The sequence below is a fragment of the Antechinus flavipes genome, chromosome 5, assembly GCF_016432865.1.
Source record: "Antechinus flavipes isolate AdamAnt ecotype Samford, QLD, Australia chromosome 5, AdamAnt_v2, whole genome shotgun sequence".
In the NCBI taxonomy this organism is placed as follows: domain Eukaryota; kingdom Metazoa; phylum Chordata; class Mammalia; order Dasyuromorphia; family Dasyuridae; genus Antechinus; species Antechinus flavipes.
In genome coordinates this window covers 89199500-89221544 of record NC_067402.1, presented here as the reverse complement: position 1 = coordinate 89221544, position 22045 = coordinate 89199500, and the positions used below count along the sequence as shown (strand labels likewise).

The following is a 22045-nucleotide window of genomic DNA, read 5'->3' as shown; positions in this document are numbered from 1 at the left end:
CCTGGTACAAATCTAATTCTCAAAGAGTCATTTGCTTCTTAAAGATACTGGCTCTCCTTTTCTAGTTGTTTGATTTTCTTTTCAAAATCTTTTTTTTCTTAGATTGTACTTTTTTTAAAAAAAATTTAAAAATGTTTTCTTCAATCTGCCTCATTTGATTTTTTAAGGTCTTTTTTGAGTTCTATAATTTCATTTTTGGGTAAGTAACCATTTAAATATTACTCTTTTGGATAGGAGAACCTTTTTTTTTTTAAAATCTCAGAATCTTCCTCTGAATATAAACCCTAGATTTCCCATAGTAATTTTCTACATTTGTATTCTTTCTCCTTTACCTGCTATCTTTTTCTATTTCTCTGTCTTTCTCACCACCATTCCAGAATTCTTTCTGTATTCCTAGACTTTGCAATTCATCTAAAAACCTTACTCAATTCCACCTACTTTGTGATCTAGTCTCCTTCCTGCTACTCAGAAAAGACACTGCATCTGATGATTCCAAAAGATTTTCATTTCTAAGCCTGAACCACTGCTCCCTCACCACCCAATATTCTTTCCCAAGCTTCCTTTAAAATTTCAATTAAAATTCTATCTTTGGAATTAAGACTAATGGCCTTCACTCAGACTCAAAATTAATCCTCTAATCTTTTTACTACAGATTTAAAAGTAGAAAGGTTGATTAGCTACAACACAATATTATGGAAATAATTCAAGAATAAATATTCTACATAATCCTCATTTGTTGATGATGATATAAATTAAATGACAAGAGATAGAGATATAAAATACAGTAGATTAAGAGTCCTGAAGAAGTTAATTCAAAGTCAGTCTGGACATGTGACAAACTCACTTCCCACAGGCTTCCTAATTTGCAAAACAGAGATAATAATAGTGCCTACCTGGATACTGAGAGGAAGCAAAAAAGAGAATAAAAAGTAGTACTAAGTTGTGATAGTGGTAGTGTTGGTACTATAGCAGGAATATGTGCTAAAATGCCACCTGGCTAAGATGATTGCATTCCCTTATAAAGTAAGGATTGAATTGAAAGCTTTCAAATTGGTATAACTTTCCAGAATATGTCTTCTTTTCAAGCAACCTTTAAGAAATCCCATAAAAAGAATTATGAGAACAAGGGGCCTTTAAATGGTCATCAGGAGAATTAATTTACTATGACATTATAATCATCACCAAGAATTGACATTCTGGTAGCATATTAATAATTTCCAAGGACTCTGAACACATGATCACTGCATATTAAATACAACAGAGATCATGTATAAAGATTAAAATGACAATGTCTTACAATATGACTTGGTATTATGGAAGGGATATAATATGTGGGAAGGAGAGAAAATAGTACACTAAGGTTAACTGAAGTAATGAGCAACACTAGATTTAATTCAAAAGGAACAGAGTTCAAATCTTTTTTTTTAGATACTTGGAAAACTAAGATCTTGAGCACCTCATTTCTCTCAATCTTATTTTCCTTATCTAGAATAAGAAAATAATACTAGCATTTGTTTAGTAGCATAGTACAGAGAATAAACTGAGATAATTCAGAAAAAGAAAACTGTAAGCCTTCAAGGGCTAAGTTAACTATTAGCTACGAATCTAATGCAAAATGCTGAACTAAAAACAACCTTATGAATGATAAAGGCCTGCATTCTGAGTAAGGTGGAGTAAGAAGGAATAGAAAGAAAAATATAAGTAAAGAAGATATAAAAAAAATAATTCTTTAATAAATTCTAAATTCCTCAGACTTTAAAACTGGGACATTTGAAGGATAAATAGAAGTACCTTTAATAAATGTGTGAAAATGAAAAAGGATAACCTAACTAGCTTTTGATTTTCTTTATAGATTTTTTTAGATGAGCAATAGCAAAGATCAGACTGAATAATTTTGTAATGGAACTCATCCAGTGGTAAGGCTTCTTCTAGCAATACTAGGAATGATTCAGGAGATTCAATATTGGAGGTTTGCATGATAGATGATACAGATGATGAAAACAGGTAAATAAGATGGTGGAATAACAGAAAAGGCATCATTATGTCTTAAAGAAACTGATGTTGGAATCAAAAACTTTGAAGTAGGTCAAGAAAGTCAAGAAGAGCCAAGGACTAAAAGATTAAAAAGTAGTGTTATGCCACAGTTCCCTTTTAATGTCCTGACCCAGTTTCTCCAATTGTCCTATTTAGTTACTCTGCCTCAAGTTATAACCTTTCCCTCTTAATATTTGATGAGATGAAGATTTTATATCTTTAGGCTATAATCATTCCTTAATGTTTGACAGGATAAAGGTCTAACCATTTTAGACATCATTAGAATATCGGTAACCTCTCCAGTACCTCCCTCCATTGTGTCATCCTAGGTGCCTCCCCCAATTAGGTTATCCCCATCCAGTACCTTCCCCATTATGTCACTGTTCTTATTATCCTATAAAAATCTTGCTGTCCTGATACTGAGGGCTGGATTCTTTTTCAGCCCTGGAACCAATCATGGATCCATTTGGTCCCAGTAAATCTCTCCCATTAATAAACTATTGAATTGTTCTCTAATCTCTGTCTTGCTCAGTTTCTCTGGCCTTACAATAGGAGAAATAAAATGATTAGCTTTCCTACGATGGTATAAACTATTCTTAGCATATGTGTCAGAAATGTGATGGTAAATGGGATTGAAAAGAAATCTTGGATTTAAAACATTACTTTTTCCATAACATCTAGAATGTTATCATCTTCATATAACTGAGGCTGAATCACTGACATCAAGAGAACAAGGTATTTAATCATTCTCTCATGACTGAGCTGCCTATATGAGAGATAATGTAAAAGCAAATATCACTAAGAATGAAAGGAGGAAAACAAAGATGAAAATTTTTAGTCAAGTGCTAACATTACCTAATGTAAAAAAGAAGGTAATAGAAAGACAGCATACATTTCCAATGATGAAAATGAAGGAAAGGATAATAGATCAGTGAGAAGTGAGAATAGGTTACAACATTACCCAATTATGAAAACAAAGTGAATAGGACATGTTTAAAGATCTGAGTTTTTCATGTTGGAGAGATTCCTTTCCAAAGACACGTAAACTTTTCTTTGTTTTTTTGTTTGTTTTCTGTCAAAAATAATTATAGGGCTAGCTAGGTAGCACAGTAGATAGATCACCAACCCTAAAGTCAGGAGGACTTGAGTTCAAATCTAACCTCAGACACTTAACACTGCCTAACTGTGTGGGCTAATCACTGAACCCCAACTGCCTCAGCTAATAATAATAATAATAATAATAATAATAAGGAATAGAAGACCATTCAGGAAGCAAAATCTGGTCAGTTTTCAGGCCAATGTGATTATTGTTTTCCTAGATGAGAAAAGTCAGTGAAATGTTTTTTAGACTAAACAGTTAAAAGGACTCTGCCAATTCAAAACAATGTCTATGTCTCTGTGAGTTTATATGTAGGAGATTGTTATTCTATCTCTGGGTAAATAGTTAGCTAATTACCGTATATACTCGAGTATAAGCCGACCCTAATATAAGCCGAGGCCCCTAATTTTAACCCAAAAATCTGGGAAAACTTATATCAGTAGGTTTAGGTAGCGCACCGGTGCCCGCAGAGGAGGAGAGCGGGTGCCGGTAGACGTATGTAGAGCGGTTGCCAGCATTAGTATACAGTCTGGTTAGCGACTGTGATACTACAGGAATAGCCGCATCACCGTAGCAACAGCCAGCCCTGTAGTATCACAGTCGGCACTCGCACTCTATACTACAAAGCAGGGGGGCATTCAAAAGGATATTTACACATGTTTTATCTAGTGACTCGAGTATAAGCCGAGGAGGGGATTTTTCTGCCCAAAAATTGGGCAGAAAAACTCGGCTTATTGAATGCATAATGAAAGTGAATAGTTTCTTAAACAGAAATCAACTAATTATGCTAATTTGTAGATGGTCCTACTATTAAAATATCAGGATAGAAGCAATTGAATGCAACTGGAAAACACAAAAAATTTCCCTCCACTGATACATACACACACACACACAATAATATATATATATATGTACAGATATAGATATGCATATATTTATTATATGTAACAGAAGATATACAAACAACTCTGATAAAATTTTTAAAACTAACCATAGATAAAAGTAAAACATTCGTAAATGAAATTTGCTTATTTTCAAGAATTCATAGAAGTGCTACATGGAAAAGACTCAAGATTTAATTGATAGTTTCTAATCAAATGAAAGTAGACAAAAAGTAAAGCATTATTCTTTAGTTCTATAAAAGCAATTTAAAAGTTAAATACACTTTATCTAGGTTTACTACAATTTAGTCTCATAAAATTGTTCTAGCTAGATTAGAAGAATAAAATTTATATAACTGTGGGAAAAAAGGATTACTTAAACATGTAGCTGTGTTGGATTTAAAAGAATGGAAACAAAGCAAGCTATCAATAGTGAGTGTGAATAAAGGAATAAATAGTAACCCAATAAATATGTATCTTAAGAAGTGAAAAGAATGGAAAAAAGTAAAAATGTTATTCTGATTACTATTCTGAAAATACATATACTGAAAATGATATAAATATATATGAGGTCTTAATGTTTTTTAAATAATAATATACTTACATCTTTCAGGAGCTTGGTCAATGTGTTCCGGACAAAGAAGGGAGAAATTACTGATATCCTGAAAAGTGCCTGCTCCAGCAGCACAAGGGTAATGGTACATCTGGGTACATTTTTCTTCACAGCATTTGATAGTGGCTCCAAGGTGCTTACAAAATGCACATCGCTGAAAGTGGGAAGGAAAAGAAATCTCCTTTTAAAACTTTGACAAACACTTAAAATTAGAGGTCTAGAAAGAATCACTTCTTTTCAAGCTATCACTAAAACAAATTAAGAACTAAATCTCCAGTACCTATGCAAAAGAATTTAAGAGATGATTCTTCAGACCAGGGATTATTTTACTAGTGGCTCACAGTGTTATTAATGGCATCCCCATTTTTAAAAAATTAATAAAGGACAGATGTTTATGACTTATTTAATAAACAGCAACAACAACAAACTATTTAAAATATTCTATTGCAGGGACAGCTGGATGGCCCAAGCAATAAAGCACCAGCCCAAAAGTCAGGAAGAGTTCAAATTTAGCCTCAGACACTTAACACTTCCAAGTTGTGTCACCCAGGGCAAATAAATTAAGCCCAATTGCCTGACAAAAACAAACAACAATGACAACAACAACAAAGTCCATTGCTAAAGCATCATAAATGCATCTAATAAACATCTGAAAGAATGTTTTAAGAATAAAGAGTAAGAACAAGTGAAATCAAGAAATTGCAGGTGTTTTTATTTTCTCTCTGTTTCCACAAAGTAGAAAAAACAGATTTAAATCCCAATGATACTGTGTGTGTGTGGGTGGGTGGGTGGGGGGGGGGGGTGGGGGGGGAAGGGGGGGATCAAAGAAGTTTTTTGATTTTTTAAAATTTCTTCATCTTTAAAATGGGTGTAAACAATACATGAACTATCTACCCCAAAGGGTTATTATACGAAAAGTGATATATGTAGATCATTAGATATGATACAAACATAAGCTTATTCTCTTTTATCCAAAACCCCTTAACAAGATGCTAGCAAGACACTTTTTCACTTTTGATTTCATTCCCTTGGAGAGAGGGAAGCAACTTGTTGACAGGACACTGCTTATTCAAATTTCCATTTTTGTGTATTTCAGATAGTAATTTATCAAATAAATGACTTGAAACCAAAAGTGGTTTTATATATGTATATATATAAAATCAATTCAATACTGAAATAATGAAACAGATATAAACTAAACCTCTGCCTGTTTCATTTTACAAACATCAGTGATTTATTACATTTGTAACAAAAACTATCCCAATTTATGTATTAATTAATAATACTATACAAAGATGCTAAAAGCCTGATACAATGCTCTAACTACAATTAATCGAACCCTTCTAACTTATTTGATAGTAACTATTTAGGTAACAAAAAGCAGCTGGTATTTAATTGTGTGGAATTAACTGCATGAAGATATTCTCATGGGAATATAGCCTTAAGTCACCTACTGTGACTTGAGACTTTATATTAAGTCAACAAATAGAGCTTTAGCTAAAAAGTTGCAAGTTTGTCCCCTCCTATTTCCCACCACCTCTTAATTAGCAGCTTCTTTTAAAGGTGATGTGGCTTTGAATTCTCTTATCCAAAGATATCTGTTTGTATAGTTCTTTAGGGAAATTTAAATTAAGAGTTTATTATTATTGATTTATAGTCTTGTTTCTGGGACAGACTGTGGAATTTTGAATTGTGGAATTAATTATGGAAATTAAAATGTAAGCCAGAACTCTGAAACAATGGGAGAAAAGGCTTTTTGTTTTGGTTTTGGTTTGGTTTTTTTGGGGGGGAGGAAGGACGACTCCTATTCTATTTAATCTCATGATCCTGGAGTTTATGCTTTGTTCTCCCCGCTTTTGCTAACAAACACTTTATCAGATGAAGATGCTCTTGCTCAAAAGATCCTAACAGATCCTTTTTGCTTTTCCTTACTCTGAGAGTCACTGACTTTTTTTTATGGTCTATACTGTCCCACACATAAAGGAAGGGAAATCTGTTACATATAATGTACTAATCAACAACCCAAAAATTTAGGACTAGAATATCTGGAATTCTTTTTGACCTTTGCAAAGACACCAGACATAATGAAAAATGGCTTATGGAATAATGACTAATAAAATAAAAAGCTACTTTAAAATCTATTTTTAAAAAAATCAAAAGATTTCTGACATGCCTATGATACAAACACACATCATGCACACCTATATCACTTCTGTCTCTGAACTCAGAACGGGCTATAAGAGATATAAATAATGGACTTCTGTTAAGGAACTTGCAAGATTCATGAAAAATTAAGCAACTATTAATATCAAAGAAAAATAACACCACAAAGAATGTTAAAAGGTAGCATGATTAATTGCAAGATCAATTTCAAAAATTTCAAAAAAAAGTTACAGAATTTTGGAAAGTAAAATCAATATAGACTATAAGGGTCTGAGAAGACTCTACTATCTAAAGACCTAAATAACAATAATAGCATTTCTATGCTGCCAAAAGGCTTGAAAGAATAAAAGGAGCTTCTACAAGTTGAGAAAAACTATACTGACCACATATTACAGGACATTAGAGGTCAGGAACACCTATCATCTGGTCATTCTTATATTACAAGGGGTGGGTGGGTATCCACGCACGTGAGCTCTCATGTACAAGTGAAATTTTTCAGATTTTTCTTATCACTGCAGTTCTTCCAGCACTTCCTCAATCAGATAAAATCTGATGTTTCCCTCCAGTATAAAACTCACCCTATCATATTCTACATTCTCTTCTACTTCCCATTCCCTAGTACCTTCTGGAAGGGCTCAATCACAGACCTCTTTTTGTTGTTGTTGTTGTTGTTGTTGTTTGTACCTTCATTAATACAAAAACAGACCCTTTTTTCTTGCATACTAAATAGTTCTACTTTATTAGTTCTCTAAACAATCATAAATACTAGGCTAAAATAGAAAGCAAGTATAATTCCTTGCTTTCACATTTCCAGACTCTGTCAGCCACTCTTACAGACTGAAACTTTCCTCTTATGAGGTTTATTCCAAGAGTTATCATACATATACTATGAATACTATTTTTTTTTTTTTTGCAATCAATACCAGCCAGATCTCTGATTTCTTAAGGTGCTTCACACTTAGCTCACAATCTTCCTCTACAATAAAAACATAGCCACCATTTATAGGTTCTTAGAATACATTAACAAGGTGTAATTAAGTATCACATCCACCTCCAAGGCTATCAAAAAATCCATTCCTGCCACAGACATAAGTATAACTAAAAACTTACTTCACCTTCATTAGATAGTAAATTCCTTGAAGGAAGAGACTATTTTTTTACTTTTCTTTGTATATTTAGCACAGCACAATGACATAAATCAAAACTCAAACTGTTCCTCTTCCTCTTACCCTCTATCTCATTCACATACTGCTTAATATAGGCAAAAGGGACCGGGGGGGGGAATCACAGGATAATTCTAAATTCAATTCTAAATTCACTACTGTGCTTTACTATTCTAAACCTCAAAAATCCTTTACCTTATCCTCAAATCTTCATTTTTTGTTCACTTCTCTAATAAAGAGATACTTCTTCACTTTGCAGAGGTCAATGCTTCAGCTTCTGCTCAATCCCATCAACCACAGGAGTTTATGCATAGTTCTCCAATCTGCAGTCTTTTCCTTTTGGCATACTAATATTTCCACAATGCTTAACACACACCCATTCCCTCACAGGACTCCACCATCTCTTCAAAGAATTGTCTCTTTTTCTTTCAAAGAAAACTCTTAGTGTCATACATACAAATTAACTGCATTCTTAAACCTCCAATCTATATAATCCATATACAACTGCTTTCAGACCCCACCACTCAAATGAAACTCTTCTCTCAGCTATAGGCCACAGAGAATGGACAGAAGAACTAGAAATCACGGAGCTGATACTACCTCAGACAAGGTACATAATCCAGCACAAATCACTTAGCTTCTTTCTACACTTTTCCATAAAATGGGAGCCTACTTCAGAAGATTATTGTAAAGCTCAAATAAGATTATATTTATACAGGTCTTACAATAGTGCTTGGCCATATAGGAGGCAATTGATAGCAAATTGTAGCCGTTCCTTTTATATAACTTCCCAAATGACCTTCAACTATTAAATCCAAATCACTGATAATCAAAGAAATATATAAATACCCTCAAGGTTTTTGGTCATACCCAGAAAAATAGTGATGATTCAAAAAAAAAAAAAAAAAAGCAATAGTCATGTTAGTACACGACTGGTAAAAATGTGAATTTGGAAAATATTTTGTAAAGCAACCTTTCAGAGTTTAGACTTAAATAATCTTTGGGGGTAGACCTACAGAGTTTTATTAAACCATGTCTCTCTCATCAATATCTTCACCAAGTCCCTAATTTAAAACAATGAAAGAAAAGCTACAAAGAATCACATAATCTAAAAGTAACAATAAAATAAGAGACCTGTAACAGCAGCAAAAGAGCTCTGGATTGGGAATGAAGAATGAAGTCTCATTCTAGTTCTGATGCTAAATAGCTGAGCATCCTTTAAGACTCTCACAAAAATAAACAAACTAACAAACTGCTCATATTTCTCTACTAATTCTGATATAGATAGAATTTGGACCCAAGTCTGACAAACTCCAACACAAATGTCGGACACACAACATGCTGTTTCTCCCATCTTTTCAAAAAATGATCTAGAACCAGCTTAAAATTAAAAAAAAAAAATTTTTTTAATGGGGGGGAGGTGGGGAGGAGGCAAACAAATAAGTGATGCATTGCCATTTAAAGTTTTTTAAAGTTACTAGTTACCATTCAAAAGATCATCTAAGGAACCAACAAAGGTTTTTACTGACTGGCATAAGGCTCTTTGAGATTGGAAAGCAATTCAAAAATTCACTATGAGAAACAATTACTGAAGAATTTCTCAAAATGAATTTTTAAATGGCCTCCAAGGAACGTCCTGTGAGTCTGGACTTTGAAAATCAGTTTTTCACAAATGTGACTATGCCAGGATAAACTAATCTTGGAGAACTAAAAGAAAAAAATCCTTAAATACATAGAAATAACATCAACCCTAAAGCTTTTTTAATCACCCATCAACTGCAAGCTAAACAAATTCTGTATTTAAAAATCACATATAGTATGAAACTTTAAGATTGTCAATCTAGTAAAAAAAAATGCAAAAACAAATTCAAGAATATTTTCTCAAAGATAGCAGACATTGCTTACATTAAATAATTCAAGGTCAAAAGCTTTAATTTGAATAAAAAGGATTTTCCCAAAAATTAATTAAACAAGAAAATAAAAGTGCCAATGGGTAGAAAGGCTGGTAGCCTCCGATAATTAAATCAATTGATCATATCTAAAATAAAGACAATAGGATAATTAGTCCTACAAAGAAGAAAAAGTGCTTTTAAATTATCAGGAAATAAGGAGGACTTGAGTTCAAATGTGGTGACCCTCAGCATGTCACTTAACTCTGACCTCCTTCTGCCCTCCCTCCAAACCCACCTCCCAAAAGATGCTTTTATGGTCAGGATGGAAACCACTAACAACTTGGGTGGGGGAGGGAGAAAATTGGAAAAGCTTAAAAAGGAAAGCAAAAATTTGGTTTGGATTTTAGAAATAGATAGCAAGGGAAAACATGAAGAAAATAAAGTACTTGCCAATGAAAAGAATATAAAGTTGGAGAAAACACAAAATGTGTTTGAGACTAGTCTAATACTGAAGATAGAACACCAGGTCTGGAGTCAGGAAGACTCAAATCCAAATCTGGCTTCAAATACCTGTGTGGGAGCCTGGGCAAGGTACATAACTTCTATTTGCCTCAGTTTCCTCACCTATAAAATAGGGATAATAATAACATGAACCTCCCAGGTTAGTTGTGATTATAAAACAAAATAAGTGTATAAAGTGCAGTACCTGGCACATATTAAAGCACATTCAAAACTTAGAGGTAGATCATTTCCCCCTCTCTTATTGCAAACATAGGGTCATCATCTGGTTATTCAAATCAAGGAATTGAAATGAGGAAGACAAACACTGGCGTTAGGTTGAAAATTCTAATACTTGTAGTATCCTCATTTCAATCAAGTCAATCTCTTTACAAATATTGATCAACTGGACAATACTGACTTTTCTCCAGATTCCACCATCACTGTCCCACCCCATCCTGGCCATGGCCTTAATCCATCTTTAAAATGTTCTGTTTACTTTTAAAAACAAAAAAGAGAAAAAGAATGTTCAACCCAATACAGTGAATTGCTTTTCTTTTTAATGATGTAAGTCAACATAAAATCTGCACAGCTGCTTGTCACTTTCTAGCCTTCCTTCAGTTTACTATGTATTTTTTAAAAATTCTTCAATAACTTCTCAATCCCTGGAATGAAGAGTCCTGTAAATAGTCTCCCCTCTCCTAAATTCTCCTAAAAAATAGAAATAGTCAAGCAAAACAAATACTCCCACTAGCAAAGTTTTTTTTTAAATCACATTTTACTCTATATTTTGAGATTATCACATTTTAATCCTTTATTATAGGTTTCTAATCCTTTCAGTTAAATTTCTTTACAAAGCTAATGCCACTGTTCTGTGTTATTTCTTAGAGAACAATAGTTCTCATTACATTTTTCAGACATTTTCCATTTAATAGGTATTTCCCTAGTTTTAATTTCTGTCATAAAATAAGCTGTTATAATTATATTAATATGGGTATCAAATTTTCTCTTCTGAAAAAATTCTCATCCAGACCCAATTCAGTAAACAAAATAATAATAATAATTTTTAAAAAACCAAATGATAAACAAAATATATGTGAACGCATGCATATAGGATAAGATACATGGGAGATGACCAATGTCAAAACAGAGACTTATCCCTGAAAGTCATGTGTGAGAAATAGGGGAAGAAATTTTGCCTAGACAACAAAGTACGTGAATAATTCTGCCATAACAACCTAAATATCACATATAAATGTATATATACATAGCAACTTTACAGAAATTTTGTCAACAGTAATAAAATTAGACTAATCCTCCTACATAAAAGCTATCTCTGTGGTATGTAGTGAGCCCAGATTGCCTTACTCGCATTAGAAATTATATAATCACCCTTGAACTGCATTATCTCTCATTCTTCCATACCCATAATTTTCCATCTTCTGCAGGGGATAAAGGGGGCAACAACTCCAGAATTAGGAGTACTTCTGCTAGTCAGTAACAATATTGCAGAATAACCATCAGTCAAAAATTATCTTCTCTCTTAAAACCACAACAAAATTTCCTGTTAAATATCAATGCTAATAGCCCTGTTTGTAGTGGCTAGAAACTGGAAAATGAATGGATGCCCATCAATTGGAGAATGGCTGGGTAAATTGTGGTATATGAATGTTATGGAAAATTATAGCTCTGTAAGGAATGACCAGCAGGATGAATACAGAGAGGCTTGGAGAGACCTACATGGACTGATGCTAAGTGAGATGAGCAGAACCAGGAGATCATTATACACTTCGACAACGATATTGTATGAGGATGTATTCTGATGGAAGTGGATTTCTCTGACAAAGAGACTTAACTGAGTTTCATTGGATAAATGATGGACAGAAACAGCTACACCCAAAGAAGGAATACTGGAAAATGAATGTGAACTATTTGCATTTTTGATTTTCTTCCCGAGTTATTTCTACCTTCTGAATCCAATTCTCCCTGTGCAGCGGGAGAACTGTTCGGTTCTGCAAATAAGTATTGTATCTAGGATATACTGCAACATATTTAACATATATAGGACTGCTTGCCATCTTGGGGGGGAGGGGAGGGGCGGGGTGGAGGAAGGGAGGGGAAAAAACGAAACATAAGCGAGTGCAAGGGATAATGCTGTGTAAAAATTATCCTGGCATGGATTCTGTCAATACAAAGTTATTATTAAATAAAATTTAAAAAAAAAATCAATGCTAACTAATTTTATTCAACTACATATAGCTGTAATGTATCTTACGTCTTTCCTTGAGATAGGGAAAATGAAACTAGAAACTGGGAGCAGAAAGTAAAATTAAATCAAAACAAATCAAAAGTAAAATTAAATCAATTTTTTTAAATTTTTAAAACATAAAGCTTATGCTATGTCAAAACCAACAAAATTATTCTATAAATAAAAACTCATATTAGTTATCTACTACATATGCTTAGCGGACACTTATGGGTAGGATACTACCCTCAAGAAGTTCATTTTCTACCAGAAGATTTGTGTAAGTACACATATAAGAATACAGAAAGTAAATACAAGGTAATTTGTGGACAGAAAGTAAGCAAAGGAGGGCAAAAGACCATAGCTTTGAAAGAAATGAGTGATTTTTAAGGTTAGAATGCATTCCAAGCAGGGAGAATAATGAACATTTAAAAAAAAAAAAAAAAAAACAGAAGATTAACTGTCTTGTGTGAGGAAAAAAAGAGCTTAATTTTGCAGGTATGAAGGGGGAAATTTTAACAAAATATTTATTTTTTATTCTCAAAGTAATACAGATTTGTCACAATTTAGCATGAGTGGCAAATCTGTCCCCCCCCCCAAAAAAAAAAATCACAATGGCAGGTTTGGAGAATGGAATGAAAAACAAAGACTTGAGCTAGAGAAAGGCCAATTTAAAGGATTTCATAAGAAATCAAGTGAAAGGTAATAACTCTAACACAGTTGTTGAACACTGTATTAGAAAGACTAATTAAACAAAATGAAGAACACCTGTCAAATTTGATTCCTAAGGACAGAGTAGTACAGGCATGAGGATTAAGGTTAAGGGATATAGAAGAGTATCATGGCTAAATCTAAGGTTGTAAACCACGAAAAACAGTGGTAGCTTCAACTAAAGTAGCAAAATTCAGATGAGGTATGGGTTTCAAGAGACAGACTTCTGTTTTGGACATGTTGAATTTAAAATGCTTGCAAGACATCCAATTTGAAGTGTCCAATAAGCCATTCAGAAGAGACTAAGGCTTGATACCTGTAGCTAAGAAATAAGACATGCCTCAATAAACATCAGAAGGGAGTACAGATCTCTGACCTTGGAGCAAGGTAGAACAAATGTTTTCTCATTAAATATCTGAATAGTGTAACCTAAAGCCTATAAATTTTCACCAATATATTCAAAACTTTTACCCTTTTTCATTTTAGCTTTGGACCCAAAATGTGCATTTTTAATGTACTTGCTATTCTCTTTTTTTCCATTTGCAAGATATAGCCAGTTGATTAATAGCAAATACACCTTCAAATGCAAATAAGCAAATAACCGTCTTTATAGATTTCAGACAGTTCAGTGATTCTTGTACTGATTTAGAAAATACTTGAAAATCCCACAGTAAAAGCTTTTACAAAAATATAGAATGTGTAAAATGACATTATCTTGGCATGAAATCAAATGGCAAAAATGAATTGTAAATTGTCTACTAAGACAAATACACAGATACACATGTTTTATTATACTTAATGAAATAAAAATTACATGCAGAATAAACAATTTATCATCATCATAATAAGAATATATTGTTTGGTCACAAATATAGCTACAATGAAGATATTTTAGTAAGTTAATTGCTTTGTCAACTTACTTCTGTGCTCCCTGAGACAACAGCTTTGTCCACGTTCATTAATGCCTGTTCTTCAGCCTGGCATATTCCCAGAGACCATTCTGCACAACGGTGATGAGCCCAAAAATGACCTGAAATGTTGTAAGTAAAATTCTTTAAGTATATTTCTTCAAAATTTAACAAGTGGTAAAGTAAAAACTTCATATCCTACTGATATCAGATCAAGTTGACTTCAAGCACTCAAAACAATAAATAAGTGTTCTGGTTGAGTAAATCTGCTGGGTTAACACAAAGTGTTTAAAGATTTCGTGTGTGTGTGTGTGTGTGTGTGTGTGTGTGTGTGTGTGTGTGTGTGTGTGAGAATGAGTGTGTGTGCGTGTATGTGTATTCACTTAACTCAATACAAAGCCTAAACTAACTTCTTACAGATGGATAATCTATAAAAAAGAAAATCAGTGCATTTTGACACAATAGAGCCAGGTATAGAGTGCTATCTGTTCTTACACCAAAAAAAAACTAATATTGCTATGTTATAGTTATCAATTATCACATTAATCTGTCTTCTGTTGCTGTTACTTGTTACTCAGGAATATTACTCTCCAGCAATCAGCTGACAAATAGGTAAAGTTTGTTATAATTCTATGTAAAGTAAGAGTCAAAAGGTAACAGAAGTATGAGACAAATTTAACATACATATTTTATTGCATGAAATTTGTTACATTTACTTTAGCTTCATGGAGATACTTGTAAAATTTTTTGTTTCATTTTAGCTGATTGCCAAGGTTACAAATTCAACTCCAGATTATTCACACCGTTACTTGACTAAAACATAAACTGCATTAACTTAAACTTATTTAACATTTGTTCAAAATTAAATTCAAGTTTCACTTGCCACTAACTGTGCAAGCATATTTTCTGTTTATTTACAAACTTTTAAAGGAAAATATCCATGACTAGCTTAAATTTTCCAAATTTGCAAGTTTTATCAGCTCTTGAATTTCAAATAAGCAATGTTAAAAACCAACTACTACAACATTTGAAGCATTCAGAAGTCAAGTAAGAAATAAAAAGAATACCATAACAAACTATTTCACTAAAGCAACTTTTTACTTCAATTAATTGGTAAATACTAATTAGTCAGTTTTCAAAGTATCAGACTAAAAGAGGCAGATGGGATGGAAAATATAATTCTTGCCCATAAGTAATTTGGTACAAGTTAGAAGTAATATTAAAACTATATTATTGATAGAGGAAACAATGTAGCATATACTATTAAAAACCAAGATTAAAATCAAATATCCAAAAAATACATGACTTTTATATCTGAATAGTAGGTCAAATTAAAATTAATATTAATATCATGAACACATGATTTACTGAATTAAGAATAATAATTCATTAATGAATTATTTTGTTTATATTCACTGGGAATTCACTCAGTAATAAAAATAAGTACTTATACTTTCTATAATATAAGATTATTTCTGTATTCTGAAATTCAACATAAATCATAGGGCAAATCAAAATGTTCCTACCTGTAGACTCAAATAAGGCTTGGAAATCAATGTCATCTGGAAGGCCAACCAGACTGAGTTCGTCCCACAATTTACCAGTCTGATCATCTGAAGAAGTTTGGGTGCTCACACTTACATATGTTACATTCTGTCGAGGAGATCGGTCTCTGTGAAAGTAAAAAAGAAATATAAGGTGATAATGATGATGCATAAATCTATTGATTTAGTGCCTACTATGTATGGATCACTAGCCCAAAATCTTCACAAATAATATCTCATTTGATAATCACAACAACTCCATAAAGATAGCTGAGGAAAATGAGGTATTAAAAAGTGAACTGAATTGTCCAAAAATAACACCTCTATTATGAGTCTAGGCTGTTGAAATCCTGTGGCAACAAAAAATGTGGACCATAAATCCCATCTGAGATACTAAAAAGTATACAGTATAAAAGTATACTAGTATAAGAACAAGCAAAGAAGGAAGGAAAGGGGGAGAGAGAAAGAGAGAGAGAACGAGAACAGCAAGTGCATCTTATGTAACAGAATTATTACTTATAATAAAATCCAACAAAAATAAAACTAAAGAGTCTAAAATGTTGAAAGTGGTTTTCCTGTTAAAAGCAGAAAAAATTATAATGTTGCTGATAAGCCATTTTCAGGAAATGAGGAACGGAGGCAAAAAACCAGAAATGATGAACCAAGTATAAATGCTGTTATGCTCCAAAACCATAAAATTTCAAGATTTCATATTTAAAAAATTTTTTAATATAATGAAAATCACAGCCCTTAATATTAAATCTTGAAAACTATACTAGGTATAACACAGCATCCCATTTAATGTAATAACAAATCCCACCCACAATACGGACAATCCATCAATATTCTCAACATGAATATCAATAACCTATCAAAGACACACATTAATCAAGTTAAATAATTTTCTTAAAAACTAAATTATACAAGTTCAATCTATAAACATAAAAAATTCCAACTTATCAAAAGCTTAAATAAGATACAAAATGAAATTTTTATAACTACTTATGACAAGTAATTTTTTTTCAATTAACATGTTTTTCTTTACCAATCATTACACTATTTTATTACAAATCAAAAGTCAAGAAGGTGACCACTATATTAATACTGGAACCTAAGAAAAATACCAATTGCTCATGGATAGGAAAGCAAATATTATAAAAATGGCAATCCTATTAAATTAATTTACTTACTCAGTATGATATCAAATTGACCAAAAAAAATAAATTATCTTTCTATGGAACTAGGAAAAAACTCATTTAAGAAACAAAAGTTCAAGAACAACAAAGAAAGTAATGATCAAAAGACAATTGTAAAGCCCAATGATGAAAATCCACTTCTAGAGAAAGAACTGATGACAGTCTAAATGGTAAAAATTGTCTATATATGTAATTGGGGGAAAATCAAGTATTTTAAAAAATACTATATCTGATTTTTTTTTTAAAAGATCATTATGGCACTTTATTAAAAGTGACATAGACAAACTAATTTTCCATGAGCCAATCATTTATTTCTTCAAGGGCTTACAAAAATCATAAAGTAACTAATTTTAATGCAATTCAACCTTTCCATTTTATTTTCTCACTATTGCTCTTTCCCCATTCATTTCCTCTACCCCCCCCAAAAAAAAATAATAATTCTTAATCTTAAAAGGGTAAGGGAAAGAGTTGGATCAAAAGTGATGGTATATGGAATATTCTACACTCCTTTTCTCATCAGTTCCTTATTTTCCAACTGACTTTTTTTAGGCGACTCACCATAAAAATATCAAGTACTACTTCATAGATAAAAAATAATAGGAAAAAAGGATGAATTACTATAATAGGAAGTTGTTCAGGTTACCTACAAAGTCTTGCCAAAAATTACAACTATCTGGTAATATGAATCAAATAATATTATGTTTTATATAAATTTAAAAAACAAACTAAAACTAAGAGTTCCTTATAGATGTAGACAAACCACAGGTAAATGATATATACACATGCATTCACACAAAATACAATCAAATTTTTATAGAACAATCAAATCCATTATAAATGAATAGGAATTTGTATATTAATGCCATTTTTAAAATTACATTAATAACCATTCTTATAAAAACAGAAAGAATGCTGAATTTGGAATTTAAGGATCTAGGTAAAAATCCAAAGATTATCAGTTAGTGAGTGATCTTAAGCAAGGTAATAATTGTATACATGATGCAATTTTCCTTTTCTGAGCCTCATCTGTTAATGAATGTTGGACAAAACAATTTCTCAAGTTTCATTTAACAAGTATAACCTATATGATACATACTTTCTTCTATTTATATACTATTTAGCTGAACATAGTTCTAGTAATTCTGTTTAGTTCTTAGCTAAGAAATATCTTTTGTGAAAAGCACCTAGCAGAAAGCCTGGCATGTAGATGCTTATTATTAGTTGATTAATTAAAACAAGAAAAAATAGTGCCCTCACACTCCACCCCCAAATGCCTTTCTGATATACACTAATGGCTTTTTACCAAAATATCTCTAGATGAAGCAGCTATCGTTTGTCATTCAGTGAACTAGTATTTATAAATAAACTACACCCTATCTGAAGAAGACTGAATAATTTCTAATACCCATAATATACATTACTGTAGCAAATCTAGGTGCCACTTCATTTTCATAAGGACTTTTCTAGTTCCTTATGGAACACTCTAAAATCATTTAAAACTCTTTCATTTATTACTTCTCTTCCGGTGGTGACAGCAGTCCAAAGCTAGAAAACCAGTCAGATAATGACAACACCAAGACCGAGTTAGTACTTATGCTTGGATGTTACTCAGCACAGCACTTGGTGATGATTAGATCATCATGCTAAAAGGAAAGCGCTGGTTAGTTATTCCAAGCAAAACTATGTATCACAGGCTACATACATCTATAGTATCAGATAGTTCAATGGAATCTATATGCTAACAGTAAGATGACTGTCATAAAACTTCCTATTTACTTCCACTAACATTTTAATAAGGAATTTATAGTATACCTATGAAATAAAAACATACATAGCACTGTATTATGATAGAATCCAAAAAGCAGCCATGAAACATTAAAATCATCAAGCACAAAGCAGTTCTTCTCTGCATAATATGTAACACTCTATTTAATAAAAATTAAAGGTCGAAGGAGAGGATGAGGAGAAGCAGTTCATAATCAATTTTCTCTCTTTACCATTTAAAATGTTAGCTTCACTGATCTATCTCTACACATTCAATTAACTTAACAACCTTTACTCTTCAGTTTAGTTATAACCATATGCTGTTTGGCTGTTTGTGATTATGACTAGTTTGTCAAAAAGCACTAAAGGAATTTTTTTTTAATTAAAAAAAAAAAAACCCACCTTGAGAAAAGATTAAAGTGATGAAGAGGAAAAACGGTTAGCAAAGAACACATTTTTGTTTTTGTGTATGAGCACACACAGAGATACACACAAATACACGCAAAACAATAAGTAAAAACCGATATCACCAAAATTTGCAAAAATTCTAACTTACTTCTTCTGTCCTCTTTGTTTACGTGGCACCGAGTTTTGTATTTTTTCACTGGTTCCATCGCTGTTGTCCCCAATATCCTTCTTGTTCAGAGGTTGCTTTTTCCAAGCTGTGATGAATTCTGGTGTTGGACTAAACTGTTTTAATTCTCCTTGTCCTAATGAGCTTCTTTCACCACAGTAACAAAAAGCGCATAGTTGCTCACTGATAGGAAAAATGTAACAGGTGAGTGTTTTTGTGGGGGAGGGAGGGAGAATTTGGGTGGGAGAGGGGAGAATAAGGATAAAAATCTGTTTTTGAGAACCTAAGCCAATAATACACACACATACATCTATACATACATACACACACTTACACCAAGGGCCACACAGACAATCCACTCAATAAATTAGTAATTTCAGTTCACAAGATAAATGTGAAAGCATGGTAGAGAACATCATATCAAGTCCATTAAGTCTCTATACAATTAATGCTTAATTGTCCCATGTTTAAAAAAAAAAAAGTAATCTACAATATTATTTTATGGGAAATTTCAAGAAAATTAGAAAAAAGATAAAGTATGACCCAAAATGTACATAAACCTACTGCTCCCTTTATATATCTCACAATCCTTTAATACCACCATTTTCCCGACCTTTACTGAAATTTCTGATAAAAAGGGCTATAGGTACTTATGTCTAAAATTAGTCCTTGATTCTAAGTCATCCTATCTCCACTTAGACATCTCCACCCTTAAAATCTCTTCAACTTTCCCAATCTCTCTTCCTTCCCAGCTATTTAACAAAATGCTCTACTTTAGGGGAGGAGTAAAGAAAGAATGAGAAAGTTCCCATACCCTCAAACTATGATCCTCCCTTTCTTCTTTCATAAACCTAGAAAAATCTATATATTTATTGTCTACACCTTTCTCACTCTTCACTCTTCTGCAATATGCCTAAACTTATCATTCAACTATACCTATTTTTTCCAAAGTTACAAAAAAAAAAAAAAGATTACTTAATTTCCAAATCTGATAGTCTTATCTTTTCTCAATAATCTTATTTCTTGACTTTTCCATTAACCTCTGACAGAGACTATTTTTACTTCCTAGATATATTGCCATTTTTCTGAATTTCTGTGCTATTGTTATCTTTTGGTTCTCTTCCCTTTTTCCCTCCCTCACTGAACTCACTCTTTGTTATTATCCTTTGCTCTGTCACAAGGTAACTAGGTAGCAGAGAGAATTAGAGGATTGGAACCTGGAAGAGAATGAGCTCAAAAACAGCTTCAAGCATTCAATATATAAAAGTAAAGCAAGTAAGTCAATTAATATCCTGCAGCTCTCCTATTATATCTAGGGTCAAATATAAATTTGCTTTGAATTTAAAGCCCTTCACAACCTGGCCCCAATCAATCTTTTCAGCCTTATTTAGTTAGTTGCATAAATTCCTTTTACATTCTCTCTGGTATGTCAATTCAACTTTCCTACTGCTCTTCACACATGACACCCCATAACCATTCTCCATGCCAATATAATGGCCTTTATTCATTTCTAAAATGTGTTCTCCCTAACATTTAGCTACTCAAGGTTCCTTTAAGACTACACTAAAGCTTGTATTTCAATATGAAGCATTTTCCTGACCAATCTTTCCTACCAATATTACTTTCTAGATATTGTACATATTTCTCTCCCAAATAAACTTAAGCTATTTGAGGACATGAAATTTCAATTTTGCTATGTCCTCTCAGTTTCTAACACAATGCTTAGTGACAATCACATCCTTAGTAAGTGATTGTAAACTAATTCTTATAAACAGCAGTTATTAACACTTATAAAAACCTAAGGAACATGAGGAACAGTATTGTGCTACTTTTTTTTTTTAAAGGAGAGGAAGGTTATATTAAATCAGTGGAAGAAGAGAAAAGGTGGGACTTTATTCAATAAAGGAAAAGCTAACCCAAACTATGAACTCATTTATACATGTTTATGAAAAAAAAAATTAAATAAAAACTAACAGAATCACTCTGATTTTCCTAAGATACTGTTTAACATTTTGTTTTTCTTTTGAAACTAATACAATAACAATGAAAAGAAAAGGCTTTATCCAAGAAACAGAATAAGATGCAAATGAAGTAGACACTAGTGTTACCACAATTGGCAAGGTAACAAAAATCTGTGAAGCATAATTGGGATCTTACCATGTAAAATATCAATAAAAACTATTTATTCATTTCTAAAGGGCAAAAAAATTAAGCCTGACTTTCTAAATCAATGAGCAAACTAGAAAAAAGAGGAAAACTAAATTAAATTATAACTGAGGCATAATGGTAATTATCTAGTACTTTTAATCAATACATATTCTCCAATGGGTCAAGCCCTGTACTTATGAAATTATTTTCTTTGTATAGCATGCTTGACCTATAATTAAAATTTTATTTGAATACTGACAGTGATAGATAATAGTCCATTTCATTTTAGTACTTAAAAATTGTTTGTTATTTTACATACTAAGTCAAGTTCTACTATTTCCCCCTCCCAACTTATTTTTAATTATCATATTGGTCATACCACTCAAATTCAAAGAAGTTATTTGGAGAAAAGTACCCATAAATTTATTTTCAGCTATAAATCTTTGCTCTTATCTTCAAAAAAATTATTTTCTAAAATCAACCAGTATTAAAAAAAAAAAATTTAACTTTACAAATAAGTCACACATTTAACCAAAGATTCTCTTAATAATTTTCCTGCTAATTAAAAATAATGCCTAAAAACATGTTTTCCTCCTTAATAATTAGGAGTAA

General features: G+C 32.2%; 1 protein-coding gene across 5 annotated transcripts in view; it reads right to left on the bottom strand.

The window, feature by feature from the left end:
• Positions 1-22045, bottom strand: part of KMT2C (lysine methyltransferase 2C) — a 248676-nt gene that overhangs the window by 134272 nt on the left and 92359 nt on the right. For all 5 annotated transcript variants that reach the window (XM_052000663.1, XM_052000665.1, XM_052000666.1 and 2 more), the window contains exons 4-7: positions 19268-19468; positions 15734-15879; positions 14220-14329; positions 4619-4781 (exon numbers count right to left, since the gene is read on the bottom strand). In XM_052000663.1, the coding sequence (XP_051856623.1) occupies positions 4619-4781; positions 14220-14329; positions 15734-15879; positions 19268-19468 (620 nt within the window). The remainder of the gene's footprint in view (positions 1-4618; positions 4782-14219; positions 14330-15733; positions 15880-19267; positions 19469-22045) is intronic.